General features: G+C 50.5%; 4 protein-coding genes across 4 annotated transcripts; all 4 read left to right on the top strand.

Annotated features, from left to right (window-relative positions):
- Positions 1-166: 166 nt before the first annotated feature.
- Positions 167-3190, top strand: schA (serine/threonine protein kinase SCH9; the record flags this gene model as incomplete). Its single annotated transcript, XM_056659548.1, has 3 exons — positions 167-231; positions 529-1686; positions 1747-3190. The coding sequence occupies 3 exons, from the start codon at positions 167-169 to the stop codon at positions 3188-3190; spliced, it is 2667 nt and encodes an 888-aa protein (XP_056507841.1).
- A 1106-nt stretch (positions 3191-4296) lies between these two features.
- Positions 4297-5780, top strand: NUU61_009022 (tyrosine--tRNA ligase TYS1; the record flags this gene model as incomplete). Its single annotated transcript, XM_056659547.1, has 6 exons — positions 4297-4414; positions 4499-4930; positions 4989-5053; positions 5125-5191; positions 5260-5492; positions 5559-5780. 6 exons carry the CDS (start codon positions 4297-4299, stop codon positions 5778-5780), a joined length of 1137 nt encoding a protein of 378 aa, XP_056507840.1.
- A 1850-nt stretch (positions 5781-7630) lies between these two features.
- NUU61_009021 (Cupin 2 conserved barrel) lies at positions 7631-8065 on the top strand (the record flags this gene model as incomplete). Its single annotated transcript, XM_056659546.1, has 1 exon — positions 7631-8065. The coding sequence occupies one exon, from the start codon at positions 7631-7633 to the stop codon at positions 8063-8065; it is 435 nt and encodes a 144-aa protein (XP_056507839.1).
- Positions 8066-10104: 2039 nt separating this feature from the next.
- On the top strand, positions 10105-12490 carry NUU61_009020 (uncharacterized protein; the record flags this gene model as incomplete). Its single annotated transcript, XM_056659545.1, has 2 exons — positions 10105-10502; positions 10579-12490. 2 exons carry the CDS (start codon positions 10105-10107, stop codon positions 12488-12490), a joined length of 2310 nt encoding a protein of 769 aa, XP_056507838.1.
- Positions 12491-12844: the final 354 nt, after the last annotated feature.

Here is a 12844-nt window from a genome sequence, read left to right as displayed (position 1 = left end):
CAAACACCCTTAGCTCATCGGGCGGGCAAAAGTTTCTTTTTCCTTCTCGTCCATTTTCTTTCCCCACCACTCTGCCCCTCCTCTCTTGGCCGACTCTTCTGTTTTCTTCTTTTTTTTCTGTCGCATTCCTTCTTTGGAGGACGTCTGAGTGTTGGATGGAAGCACAATGGCTGCTGCGCAGAGTGGACCCGAGTTGCATGGCAATACCGGCATGAAGCCAATACCCCAGAGGTGAGTCCCTGCGATCGTATTTGTGCTTCGTGAGATCCGGGAATGCAAGTGGCCGGGTAACGAAAGGGTCTCGCTCTCTACACACTGCATTGCATTGCATGAAAAGACTGCCTCGAGGACTGTCGACAAAGAATGCCTTTATACAATGGGGTTTTTCTTCTGGTCTCTCCGTCCAGGTCGGGTTGGTCGGGGTTTGCCTGCAAAATCTGGACTGGAGGTCTCGGTCGCTCTGATCATCACAATCACCTTATTTATGTCTTCGAAAAGAAGAGATGGCTGATCACATCGATTCTATAGCTCCCTGCCAGAAGACGACCACCACGACCAAATCGGCTCAAACGGTTCCACTCCCACAGGCATCGCAACGCCTCAGCCGGATCCTGCGGACAAGCGTCTGCCTTCAATCATGCACAACTACTTCCAGGTTGGTTCTTTTTCTGGTGATAAAGCGAGTCTGCCGCGGTTCTGGTCATGTCTTTCAAAACCCTCTGTGGACCCTCCCTCGGATGCACACCCCACCCAGCTCTCTGGCGCTCCCACCGAGTCCTGTGAGGTGACGGAAGAGGGGTCTAGCAAGATGGAGGCTGCGCATTCCACCCCGCCCACTCCTCCCCACTCCCTGTTGCAGAAAGAGTCGGATGAAATGGAGCTTGAGTCGAGTCTTGATAAGGGTGCGGGGTCCATCTTCACCACCCTCAAACACTATCTCCATCCATCCGCACCCGCTCCCACAGACAATCCTTCCCGCCGTCAAACTTGCCTCCCAGTCTCCAGCGTCTCTGACGACCCCGTTCTTGCCACACATTTTTCCAATCCATCTCTCCCTCCTGCTTCAGATGCGTTGTTCTTGACCGAAGCCCCCTTGCTCGACCACGAAAAGCCGCATGTTTCCAAATCTTCCGAGAACCTTGCCAAGCTAACTGGAAACGCGCCCGATGGGTCGCGTCTCAAGAACACTCCGCCGCTTACTCCCCGGGCCATGTCCAACGAAGGCCAATCGGTCGATCAAAAACACGTCACCTCGGCTCCCCAGATGCCTGCACAGTCGCATCCCCAGCCTGATGACGGAGGCAGCTCGACGGACGAGATCGCGATGAAGCTTGACGAGGCTTTCCCTTCCCAATCGACGACCTCCCCCCAGGCCGGCCCACCCGTGGGACCTCTCAAGGGCAAGTTGTTTGTGAAAATCTCCGAAGGTCGAGGTTTACGTCCCGGGCTTGACCCCTATGTGGTGTGTGTTTTTGAGTGGAACGAGTATATTTCCAAAGGCACCCGGGACGGTGAAGAGGAGAAGAAACGCCGCCAAATTGAGTCGGACGCCGCCGAGGCGGCCGGCCGCCCTATGGCTATCCCCATGAGGAGTCGTCAAAGTAGCCACAACAGTGCCCTGGAGGGCCATGAACACAAAGGAAAAATGCCTGTGACAGATCCTCATTGGGATCATGAGGCTGTCTTGTAAGATTTTTGGTCTGCGTTTTAATTCCATGGGATTTTGTACTAACTTCTTTTTCTTAGTGATGTTCTCGGTGATCAGTCGGAACTGGATGTCACGGTTTACGATCGCAGCAGCCAGGAGATGTTCTTGGGCCATGTGCGACTCGGCATCAATCTGAAAGAAGATCACAGCCGGTTAGAAGGATGGTTTCCCTTGGTGGCGCGTGGAGCCGGCGACAATCAGGTGTCGGGCGAGATTCACCTCGAATTGCAATACGAAAAGACCGACCGAAAGCAGGTCGGCCCGAATGACTTCCAGATTCTCAAGCTTATTGGCAAAGGCACGTTCGGCCAGGTCTACCAAGTCAAGAAGAAGGATACAGAGCGCATCTACGCCATGAAAGTTCTGTCGAAGAAAGTGATCATCCAAAAGAAGGAGGTGGCGCATACCCTGGGGGAACGCAATATTCTGGTACGGACAGCTATGGCGGCTTCGCCATTCATCGTCGGACTCAAGTTCTCTTTCCAAACGCCAACCGACCTCTACCTCGTCACGGATTACATGTCTGGTGGTGAACTATTCTGGCACCTGCAGCGCGAAGGCCGATTCCAGGAAGCACGGGCCAAGTTCTACATCGCCGAGCTTATCTTGGCCCTGCAACATCTGCATGACTACGACATTGTATATCGGGACTTGAAGCCCGAGAACATCCTTTTGGATGCCAACGGTCACATCGCGCTGTGTGACTTTGGTCTCTCCAAGGCGAACCTGACGCAAAACGACACCACCAACACTTTCTGTGGTACGACAGAATACCTGGCCCCGGAAGTGTTGCTGGATGAGCAAGGGTATACAAAGATGGTCGACTTTTGGTCCCTGGGAGTTCTGGTCTTCGAGATGTGCTGTGGTTGGAGTCCGTTCTATGCCGAGGATACCCAGCAGATGTACAAGAACATCGCCTTTGGCAAAGTGCGATTCCCCCGGGATGCCCTGAGCACCGAGGGACGGAACTTTGTCAAGGGTCTGCTGAACCGGAATCCCAAACACCGGTTGGGTGCCAACGACGATGCCAAGGAGCTCATGGCGCATCCGTTTTTCCATGATATCGACTGGGACGCGTTGGGCCGCAAGCGAGTGATTCCACCCTTTAAGCCGAAGCTGCAGTCTGACACGGACACGTCGAATTTTGATCCTGAGTTTACCAACGCTCTGGAGAACAACAACTCGCTCAACGACCGCGCGGCCGCATTGGCCAACGGACTAATGCCGGTCGGGACCACGCCCCTGTCCCCTGGAATGCAGGCCAACTTCAAGGGGTTCACTTTTGTTAACGAAAGCTCTATTGACCACCACCTCAAGAACGAGCCGGGCGATCGGATGGAAGAGGACCCCATCCAGGACGAGGGGTGGCAACGGTCCCACCGATCAGGGAACTCGGTCGATCAGCGCATGAGCGGCGTCCAGAAGACGAACGACGGCACGGAACCCGCTATTTTCAACGTTGATGATAATTTTGACATGTGATTACGTTTTCCTCATCTCTCCTATTGCATGATCGTGGAGTCTTGATCTGGCATACATCTTGTGTTCTGTACATGCCCTCGGATGCATCCTTCAGCCCCGCAAATATGGGACTTTCTTGTTTTCTGTTTTCCTTCCTTCGGTTCGGCCGTGCTTTAATGACTTGTTTCCTTATGTCCCTCCCAGCTGGTGTTCTGCTTTTTATGCCTTGCGCCTGTTTCTTGTCTGACAGAGGATGTGGATGGCGCATTTCGCGCAGTCTTGATGACTGGTTTCTTCCCATTCCAAGGTTCTCTTCGACCTGCCCACATACCCCCCAATCTGCCTGGTCACGAAATCCCCAGGGAGATCTGCGTTTTACGATGGACCCGACTTGGAGAAATTTGTTCTACTTTCTGGTTTTTCTGAGTTTCTTTGTTTTCGGCCTCTAACATCGGAAGGTGATGAGTTGCAGCGAGGATGTTACTTTTGTTGTCTTTTCCCCCAGGATCTCGATGACTTGACTCTTATGTTGTGGGATCGATTAGACCCGAGTTTCATGCTAGCGCCTGTTTCTGTACTTGCTTGTTTCTTATGACGTTAAGACTTTTTCGATGCAATTCTGCTGTTTCTTGTTTCTTGTTTCTTGTTTCTTCGGGACACGCTGTCCGGGTTTGGGGGTAATTCTGATTTAAAGAGACTCTGCGAGGGAACCGCATAGATTCTAGGACCTGCATAGCCCAGCAAAGAACCGAGAAGACTTAACCAATTCTCTGGTAGTAGCCGATGATATGCATAGCCCATGATTCCATCCACGTAGTAAGGGTAGGTAGGTACTTAGTTCCCAGGTGGACTTATTCTATCCAAGGTGACGACTACTGTATATCCGTAATTCCACTGCCTGCCCAGATATCCAGTAGACCGGCTTACCGATTACGTGAACCGCATATAGTCACGTGGATATGACTCATTTACATCCGACCGCCCTGTCTACCGGTTCGATTCTGCTGGTTTTATTGCGGGGTTATCCCGCCTGACTTTTTCTCTATTTTCTTTTTTCCGATTCCCGATTCCTCCCCTCAACATTATTGCATCAAAGCCAAACGGCCAATCTTTCGATCTATTTAACGATGGCCTCGTCCGCAAAATCAAGATTTGATCTCATCCGCGAAAATCTCGGCGAGATTCTCAACCCGGAGCTGATTGAGAATGTCCTCGCGGAGGGACGCAACCCCCGCGTGTACTGGGGTAAAGACACAGCCCTATCTACCTACTCGACAATTACCTAGAATGGCTCAATTAATACGATGTTCTTTTTTTGGTTTCAAATAGGTACTGCTACAACTGGCCGACCTCACTCCGGATATTTTGTCGCCGCACTTAAAATCGCCCAGCTCCTCGCCGCAGATTGCGAGGTGGTCATCCTGCTGGCCGACGTGCACGCCTTCCTGGATTCTATGAAAGCGCCACTGGAACTGGTCGAGAACCGCGTCAAATACTACCAGAAGATTATCACGGCCATCCTCGAGGCTGTCGGCGTGTCGACCGAGAAGCTGGAGTTCGTGCTCGGCAGCTCCTACCAGCGAAACCCCGACTATGTGATGGATGTCTACCGACTCGCGGCTTTGACCTCGGAGCATGATTGCAGGAAGGCCGGTGCGGAGATTGTGAAGCAATCTAACAATGCGCCCATGAGTGGCCTTCTCTATCCCATTCTTCAGGTTCTTGACGAGGAGTACCTCAAGGTCGATGCTGAATTGGGCGGTATGTTTGAGCCTATACCTCCTCTTTATATATGTACACTGGTTTCTAATGAAAATAGGTCTCGACCAGCGCAAGCTCTTCGTGGCAGCAACAGAGTGGCTACCTAAACTCGGATACCAAAAGGTAGGACCATTTTATACCTTATCCATCACCGTGGAGCTACTTGAATAATTCTAATCGGTTTTCTTCTACAGCGCGCTCATCTTATTACGCCGATGGTAGCAGGCTTGAGTGGGGGCAAAATGAGTTCTAGTATTGAAGGTCAGTGGAAATCCACCTCTCCCCAAATGATCTCCCCAAAGAAGGTGTACCCTCCTAAACCCCAACAGATAGCAAGATCGATCTCCTTGATCCGCCCGAGGCAGTCTCTAGAAAGATCCGAAAATCGGAAGCGGCCCCGCGGATCGTCGAGAACAATGGCATCATTGCCATGGTGGAATTTGTCCTCCTCCCCGCCGCCGCTCTTGCGGGCAAGCGGGAATTCCGCGTCGAACGCCGCGATAACGAACCCTTGGTCTACACCGACATCCAACAACTCAAAGACGACTACACAAACGACATTGTACGTGGTTCATTCCTAAAACTTGTCGTTTGAAATGAATTTGGCACGCCTTACTAATGATAACAGTTAACTCCCCAACTCCTCAAGCCTGCAGCCGCAGAGGCTCTGACCCGTCTCATGGCACCCATCCACAACGCCTACCAGGCCTCGTCGGAATGGCAGGAGATTACCCTTAAGGCGTACCCGCCCCCGGCTGTGCAGAAGAAGCAGAAGAAACCCAAAGATAAGGGCTCTCGCTACCCCGGTGCTAACAAAGAACAAGAGATTCCGGAGCGGCCCAAGGCTTAGGTTATCTATCCCGAGTTTGAGTCCGAGTCTCCTGGGTTGTGTTCATGCTCCGTGATTCTTTCAAAAGTACTTGATGGATCGATGCATCAAGGGAGGAAGAGAAAAGACGAGAGAGAGACTATCTATATGGAGGTGTGTCACCTGGCGCATCTGGGTGCGAGCATCTGATGTGTCAGAAGTAGATAACATTCAAATTGATGTGGGCCGAGCAACTATATTCTCATCTCGGCCCGATGATCTGTCGATGATACGAGGACCATCTCTGACAGCACTTATTGGTCTTTTTCTTGCGTTCAAGGATGTTAAGATATAGGCCGGATGATATCTGCAAAATAAAAATAAAAATAGAAGAGTTCTGGTTTGTATTATTTCGTGAATGGTGCTCGAGGACAATGTCTAATAAGTGGACCCGAGTGGGTCATTTTCTGAACTCCACTCTCGAGTCATTCCGGGGAGGTTGGCATTTATAGATCATAACCTGCTCCTTAAATAAATTAATACAAGGATTGGTGGTCTTTTGGTACTATACTCACGGAGTGTCTCCAGAACATTAACTATGGATCTACCCTTCGACTTCACTAATTGTATTTACCCGATTTTGGCATATGCCTCCAGGGGGCTTTTTTGGGGACTGGGAACCAAAACATCTCTACAAGGATAAAGTAAAGCAATGTTTGCTCAAGTCTTCTGATTTAAAGAAATAAAAAGAAACGCCGCTTGCAAGAATCGAACCTTGCTTCAATCCTGGGGCAAAGTGAACAGATGAGGGACAAACGGCGTCACCATCATCAACACCAGGCGAATAGTCTAGCTAGAAGTCAGCCCGGGTCACCTGCCAAAGGTTGTGCCTGGGGTGACCGAAATAGGCTGGCCGTCTGGGTCGAAATTAGTCCTACCCTAATGACGGGTCTACTGGTAAAGGTCTATTTCATAAGCCTCTGGTGAACTTTTTTGTCTTTTTGTCTTTTTGTCTTTTTGATTCTTTTATTTCATAATTTCATTTTTAATGTTATAATTCTTCCACTGAATTTCTTTCTCTGCCACCTCAGAAATATGGCCAAGTCTCAGCTGTCTTCCTCAGTGTAGCTTATTACACTTTCTATGTTGCTGCCTTTTCTTAAACTCTTCACAACATCCTTGGATTGAGTGTGTAATGCAATTAGCAAGGTAAATGTCATCTCTAAGATATATGTGCATACCCGTGTCTATAGGTGGATTTCTGCACCATCAATACCCTAGCATAGCTTTAATATCATCTTTCAAGGGTTGCATTTATCCTGTGTAGACCAAGTCTCTTCTGCTGCGGATATATTTCTATTCTTTAATTATGCCCAATTCCAGTTTGAGTGACCCTCGCTGATATGTCAAAGTTGAGCTCTCACAGAAATGAATGCCATTTACTTTGAATGGCCCCTGGAGCCTGTCGTTCAACATGCTCGCAGCGTATACAGCATGTGGAGAGAATCCTCGTGTCTCTATATCACGGCAGATACTCATAGCATTAGTCGAGTCTCAGCATCTAGGCATTTATACTCGTGCAATGCGATATCAAGTCAAGGTCAAAGGACGATCCAGCCCTATCTTACGCACTAACCATTCTTCGGGTCGATTTAGTAAATTATACTTGGAGTCTGTACCCGTGGACATTGAATCACGTCATATTCTTCGCAACTATGCTACTTCTGCACGTAATTCTACAGATTTATTGTGAGTAATTTGCGTGGTTATATACTCCTTCCACTGGGGAATTATTATCTGTTTTAAGAAGGCATTTCCCAGCCCCACGCAGTATAAAAGAAGTATACAACAACCGTCAACCCGACACGAAAGCATCGAACGAATTCAACACCATGAAAACACCCAGCATCTCCACTCTACAACCCGTGGTACTCCCTCCTACCTACACAACCACCACCGCCCCCGAATCCTTCCCCGATTCCTCGTATGGCACTCTCGCCTGGCACACGCTCTTCTCGCACCCCCACACCCCAACCAGGGACCTCATCGCCGGCCTCGCTGTATGCCCGCCAAACACGGGCCATCTATGTGCGCATCGCCACGCACAGGCCGAGATATATTATATCGTGCAGGGCGACGGCGAGGTGACGATTGACGGGCGGCGATGGACCGTCACGGCCGGGAGCACGGTGTATATTCCCCCGAATTCCGAGCACGAGATTGCCAACACGGGGACGGCGGACTTGCGCTGGTTTTATGTGTTTCCGACTAGTTCGTTTGGGGATGTGGTGTATCGCTTCTCGAAGGATGAGAAGGCCAAGTTGTGAATTGGTGGGTCTAGACAATAGTTTTTCTTTTCTAGTTGAATATAAATCTGTCTTGTCTATCTACCTTTGTTTTCTTTTCCCAAATTCAAGTATAGACATAAAGTGGTAGATAGATAGTTTATAGTAGTAGTATGTACGGAATAGTGGCATGAATAGTTCAGCTATATTGAAAGTCAATCCGGGAACTACAAGACGCGATGGCATCAATTGTTCCCCCTGCTCACCAGGCTAGCTGGAAATAGTAAAAGATCATTGCCGCAGGAGCGATAGCTGAAACAAGACATAAAGCCAACGGCTGCACGGAATCAATTCTCGCATGGAGTGGGCCCCAGTTCCAAATTTCAGCCATCAAACAGTCCGTGGATGATATAATGAAAAGCCTTTTTGAATAATGATTTGTACCATTCAGAACCATCAAGGGAATCATCCTAAACTTGTTCATCGTAATCTCAAGGAGAGCCACGGGTGCGAGATCGGAGGGTGTTTATTGGCCCCTTTTTGTTCTCGCGATGGAGACTGTCCAGGCTCCACTCGCTTTAGCTGGTTACGCAAGTCAGCCGGCATAATTGACATTATGGACACTGTAAATAAACCTATTCATATCTTCTGAACCTTCAGGCACATAGATGGCGTATATATAACAGTGCAGTTATAAGAACGAAGGTCTATTTCTTTACTATATACATAGTGCATACCCCTGGACATACTTGTTTATCTGATGTGCAACACAGTGCCCGTCCTCCCCGGTTGCCCGGAGGAATGGAACCCTTGGCCACTGCGGTGTCCATGCGCCAATAACAACCCATAAACGCAGATGCGCGATCTCGGGGGTTGCCAATTGATCGCAGTCATGATTTTGGGTGGCAGGGTCTTTTTACTCCCCCATCAGGTCCATGCGAGAGGGTCCTGTCCTTATGAATCTGTTACTGTGGGATTATCTATATGCACAAGACTGTCGATCAACAGATGCACTTCGACCCTTGCAGCTTATCAGCCTTGTCAGGGTTCTCTCGGACCCCATGTTACTGCCGTTTCGAATGGGGGGCAGGATGGTCGACGTCAGCTTATTATGTTATATTATCTTGGTTAGGGAAGGTCTATTTTAGTGATTAATATTAGTATTAGTCCTCCGTAGTGTTAGCGTGGTTGTTATTATAGCCAGATATCGGGTAATATAATGGCTCATCCGAGACCTCACAACCTTGGGAGAACAGCGCTAATTTGGATGATTATATCTGTACATCTCACAGCCAAAAAGAAGGGGGAACCCCAAAGCAAAAAAAGAAAAGAAAAAGACAAAAAAATAAAAATAAAAAAAAGGGGGGAGCAGACCCGCTTGGCCCACTTTACTATACCATGCCAGGCATAGCCATGTTGCTCATGAACCGTCGAGTAACTCGGACCTCACGCACGTAAACTCACAGATAATTGCATGTCATAGAAGTCTTTTTGAAGTTTGAGATTCGAGACTCGAGAGTCGAAGGTTGGAGAGGGACTGGTCACGCAAAAATTACATATATACAACAACCTAGGCAGGTATAGGGCTGAGTATTCAAGTATATCCCATCCTCCAGTTCACCCCCTGAACCAGCCCCTGTCATGGCTGGTTCTCCGCTTTCCAGCACGAGCTGCTGCACGGCTCCCATTCCTCCTGTGGAGACAGATCATCTTCCCCTAACTCTCTCGCTGTCTGCTTTGGGTGATCGCGGCAGAGTGCGAAGGGTGCGAGAGTGGCGTGTTTGGCGCCAAGAGACCTTGACTGTTTCCTTCATCTAATTATATCCCCAAATTTGTGACTCTCTCTCTCATCACACCTCTTCTCTTCCCTCTCAATCCCTTTCCTCAGACTCCCCAGTGTGACCTTCGCTGGAATCCTCCGACTTGCATTGCATCACAGCATTCACCCGACGTCGAACCCTTACATTCTTGAACCCCCCCCCCCACCACACCATTCGAATTGACTTTTTTTTTTAAAAAGAATTTCTTGTTTCTTTCTGTGACTATCTCGACGCCTCCGATGCCAGGCGGGTACCGTCACCATGAGTGTTGTTGCCAGTAGACCCGAGACTCCTGCTGTGCCAGACACCGTCCCCCCGAATTGCAACGATTTCCCCGTAACCATCCAGCCCGTGGCATCTCGAACTTCCTCTGTTTCCTCCTACCGAACCAACTACAGCACCTCGACAACCCCGACGACATATTCGCCTTCCTCTCCCGCCTCTTCCTATCGCCAGTTTGACTCAGTCGGCTCTCTTCCCAAATTCGCAGAGCCCGTCCAGCGTCGAGTTCCTCAGGAGGTCTACGATGTGATTCTCAACCATCTCGAACATTTGCACAAAGATCCGCATCAGGCGGGTTGTACCACCTGCTTCCAGCGCGATCTCCATGCCTTGTCCCTGACTTGTCGGTCGTGGGAGAAGGCGGTTCGGGGTCGACTGTGAGTATTCCTGATATCTCTTACTCTTCTCTTCTTTCTCCCTCTCCTCTGCCTCGGAATACTAATGGATTTTCAGGTATAACCGTATTCACATTGTCGGAAATGACTCCCCCGCCCAATTGAAGAAATATCGTATGAAGAGAGGGAGTCGCTTGAAGCTGCTGAGACGGACGCTGCGCGAGCGCAAGTTGCTGGCCAATCTGGTTCGCGAACTCCGGGTTCCTCAGCTGGATCTGCTCTTCACGAGTACCAAACAAAGTGCGCAATGGCAGGACTATCGGGATATGGTGGCATCCGTGGTCATGGTCTGTCCGAACTTGGAACGCTTGCTGGGCCTGTCCATCCCCTACCACCACGAATTCGATCGCTTGACCCATGCTCTGTCGACGCGAAAAAGACTGAAGGAACATACGTGGATTCTGGGCGAGGCGGCCGAAGTAGCTGAAGTCTCTCCCCGCAGCACTTCTTGCCCGGGCAGCTTGGGTCCTTCGCAGATGTTCGAATTCCTTAACTACCATGCCTCCTGGTCGAACCTCGAGACTTTGATGCTCTACGACCTGAACGATCAGGGCGCGCTGGAGCCCAGCATCTTTTTGCGCATGCTTGACCTTCTGCCCTCCTTGCGGAATCTCTGTATTTCTTCGTTCAAAGAAGACGCGGTTGCAGACAACACCTTGTTATGTCTGCCATCCCTCGAATCATTGCGCCTGGAGAACCTGCCCGGTGTCACCGATACCGGTCTTACACAGTATACCTCACGGCCCGAATCGCGGTCGCTCAAGTCGCTGGTCTTGGTGGAACAGAATGTGGAGTCGCTGCTTGCGATTTCCAAGATTCTAGCGTCCTTGACCCAGTTGGAACGATTCAAGATTGTCCAGCCAGAAAAATGCCCGACATTGCCCAACGAAGGCATGATCTTCCAGCCCATCTTGGCATCATCCAGTCTCAAATACCTCCACTGGGATGTCGCATGTCCAGACTCCGGCACCGCGCTCACCCAGCTCGACTCTCTCCCATTCCAGAAATCCTCCAAACCTTCGGACGCCCCTAATTACCACCTTGCCCAAAGCATTCTCTCTGCTGGATTCCCTCGTCTTGGGACTCTCCGCGCCCCCTCCGACGTGGAGCCCCCCGGCGCGCTCCAGGCTGTTTGCCGGCCGATCACCAAAGGCCAGGCGCTTCTCCGACCCGATCGATATAGTCTGCCTCGCAGCTCCCACGGCTCGGTCAACACTCGACCACTCGCCCTGCCAGCCGGGAACAACCTGACCTCTTCCCGGATTCGCGCACAGACCTTCATCGACATGGCCGCCAAAGACACAGAGGAGGGTATGCCAGTCGTAATTCAGGATTACTCCGACGGATTTGTGCCCGATAACGCGGCGTTGGGTTCCTTGGACGAGGAACCCGAGCAAGAGATAGACGACTATGGAATCTGGGCTGCCTACGAGCGGTACAAGAATGAAATCCCAGACGAGAATCACGACGGACCCAAGACAATCTATGAGTTCCGTATGCCAACCTTCATGGGTCGTGCGGGACTCAAGGATCCTGTGACAGGGGCGTCCATCCCCCGATTCCTGCTGCGCCCTGATATCTCCGGACAAGAATCTGAGGGTGGCTTGATTGGGTGGAAGCAATTGCTTGCTTCCAACCAGTCTCTTTCCTACGCCGCAGGAGTCGGCGTGAATTGCTTCGGCGACAAAACCACCCCCAAACCGCCGCCCGAGGACCCGCCGTCACCGGCCACCAGTACACCGCGTTTCGGTTGGGGCAGTCTTGGAAGTCGGTCTACGACGAGTACGGCCCCGGCAACACCCACCACCCCCATCACTCCCATGAGCTCCACGTCGTCTCCGGCCCTGCCGTGGGAGAAGGATACGTGCACTGGCTCCTGGAACCACAAGATGGGCCGGGACTGGTGGTTTCACATGGAGCGCGATCGTCCAGGCAACTCGGACCTGATCGACGTGAAACAGCTTTTTTAAAGCCAAAAGTCACTCCCTCCGATCTCCTTTTTTGTTTACTCTCTTGTATCGATAATACGCCATATACCCCGCATCTGGTCGAATTTTGATTCTGTCTTCAATGTCTTTTTACTGTTTTCTTTGTTGTCTTTCTATTTCCCCTTCTGGCGTGGGTACTTGTTTGTGCCGTGTACATGTTGCATGATACCTGTTATTTTCATTGGTTCTATTCCTCTTGTCCATAATGTGCCCGTGTTTGAGGACGCTGAGGTGTTTTTTTGGGTTTGGTATCACTCTGGGTGGTCTTGTCTGGCGCGAGATGGCGAGCTGTGTGTTTTTACTCACTGAGGTGTCTGTATATTCTGTACCATATTG

The sequence above is a fragment of the Penicillium alfredii genome (assembly GCF_028826965.1).
Source record: "Penicillium alfredii strain IBT 34128 chromosome Unknown utg000011l_segment0_segment0, whole genome shotgun sequence".
NCBI classification, from domain to species: Eukaryota; Fungi; Ascomycota; class Eurotiomycetes; order Eurotiales; family Aspergillaceae; genus Penicillium; species Penicillium alfredii.
The sequence above is the reverse complement of the archived record's forward strand: the minus strand, read 5'-3'. Positions and strand labels throughout refer to the sequence as shown.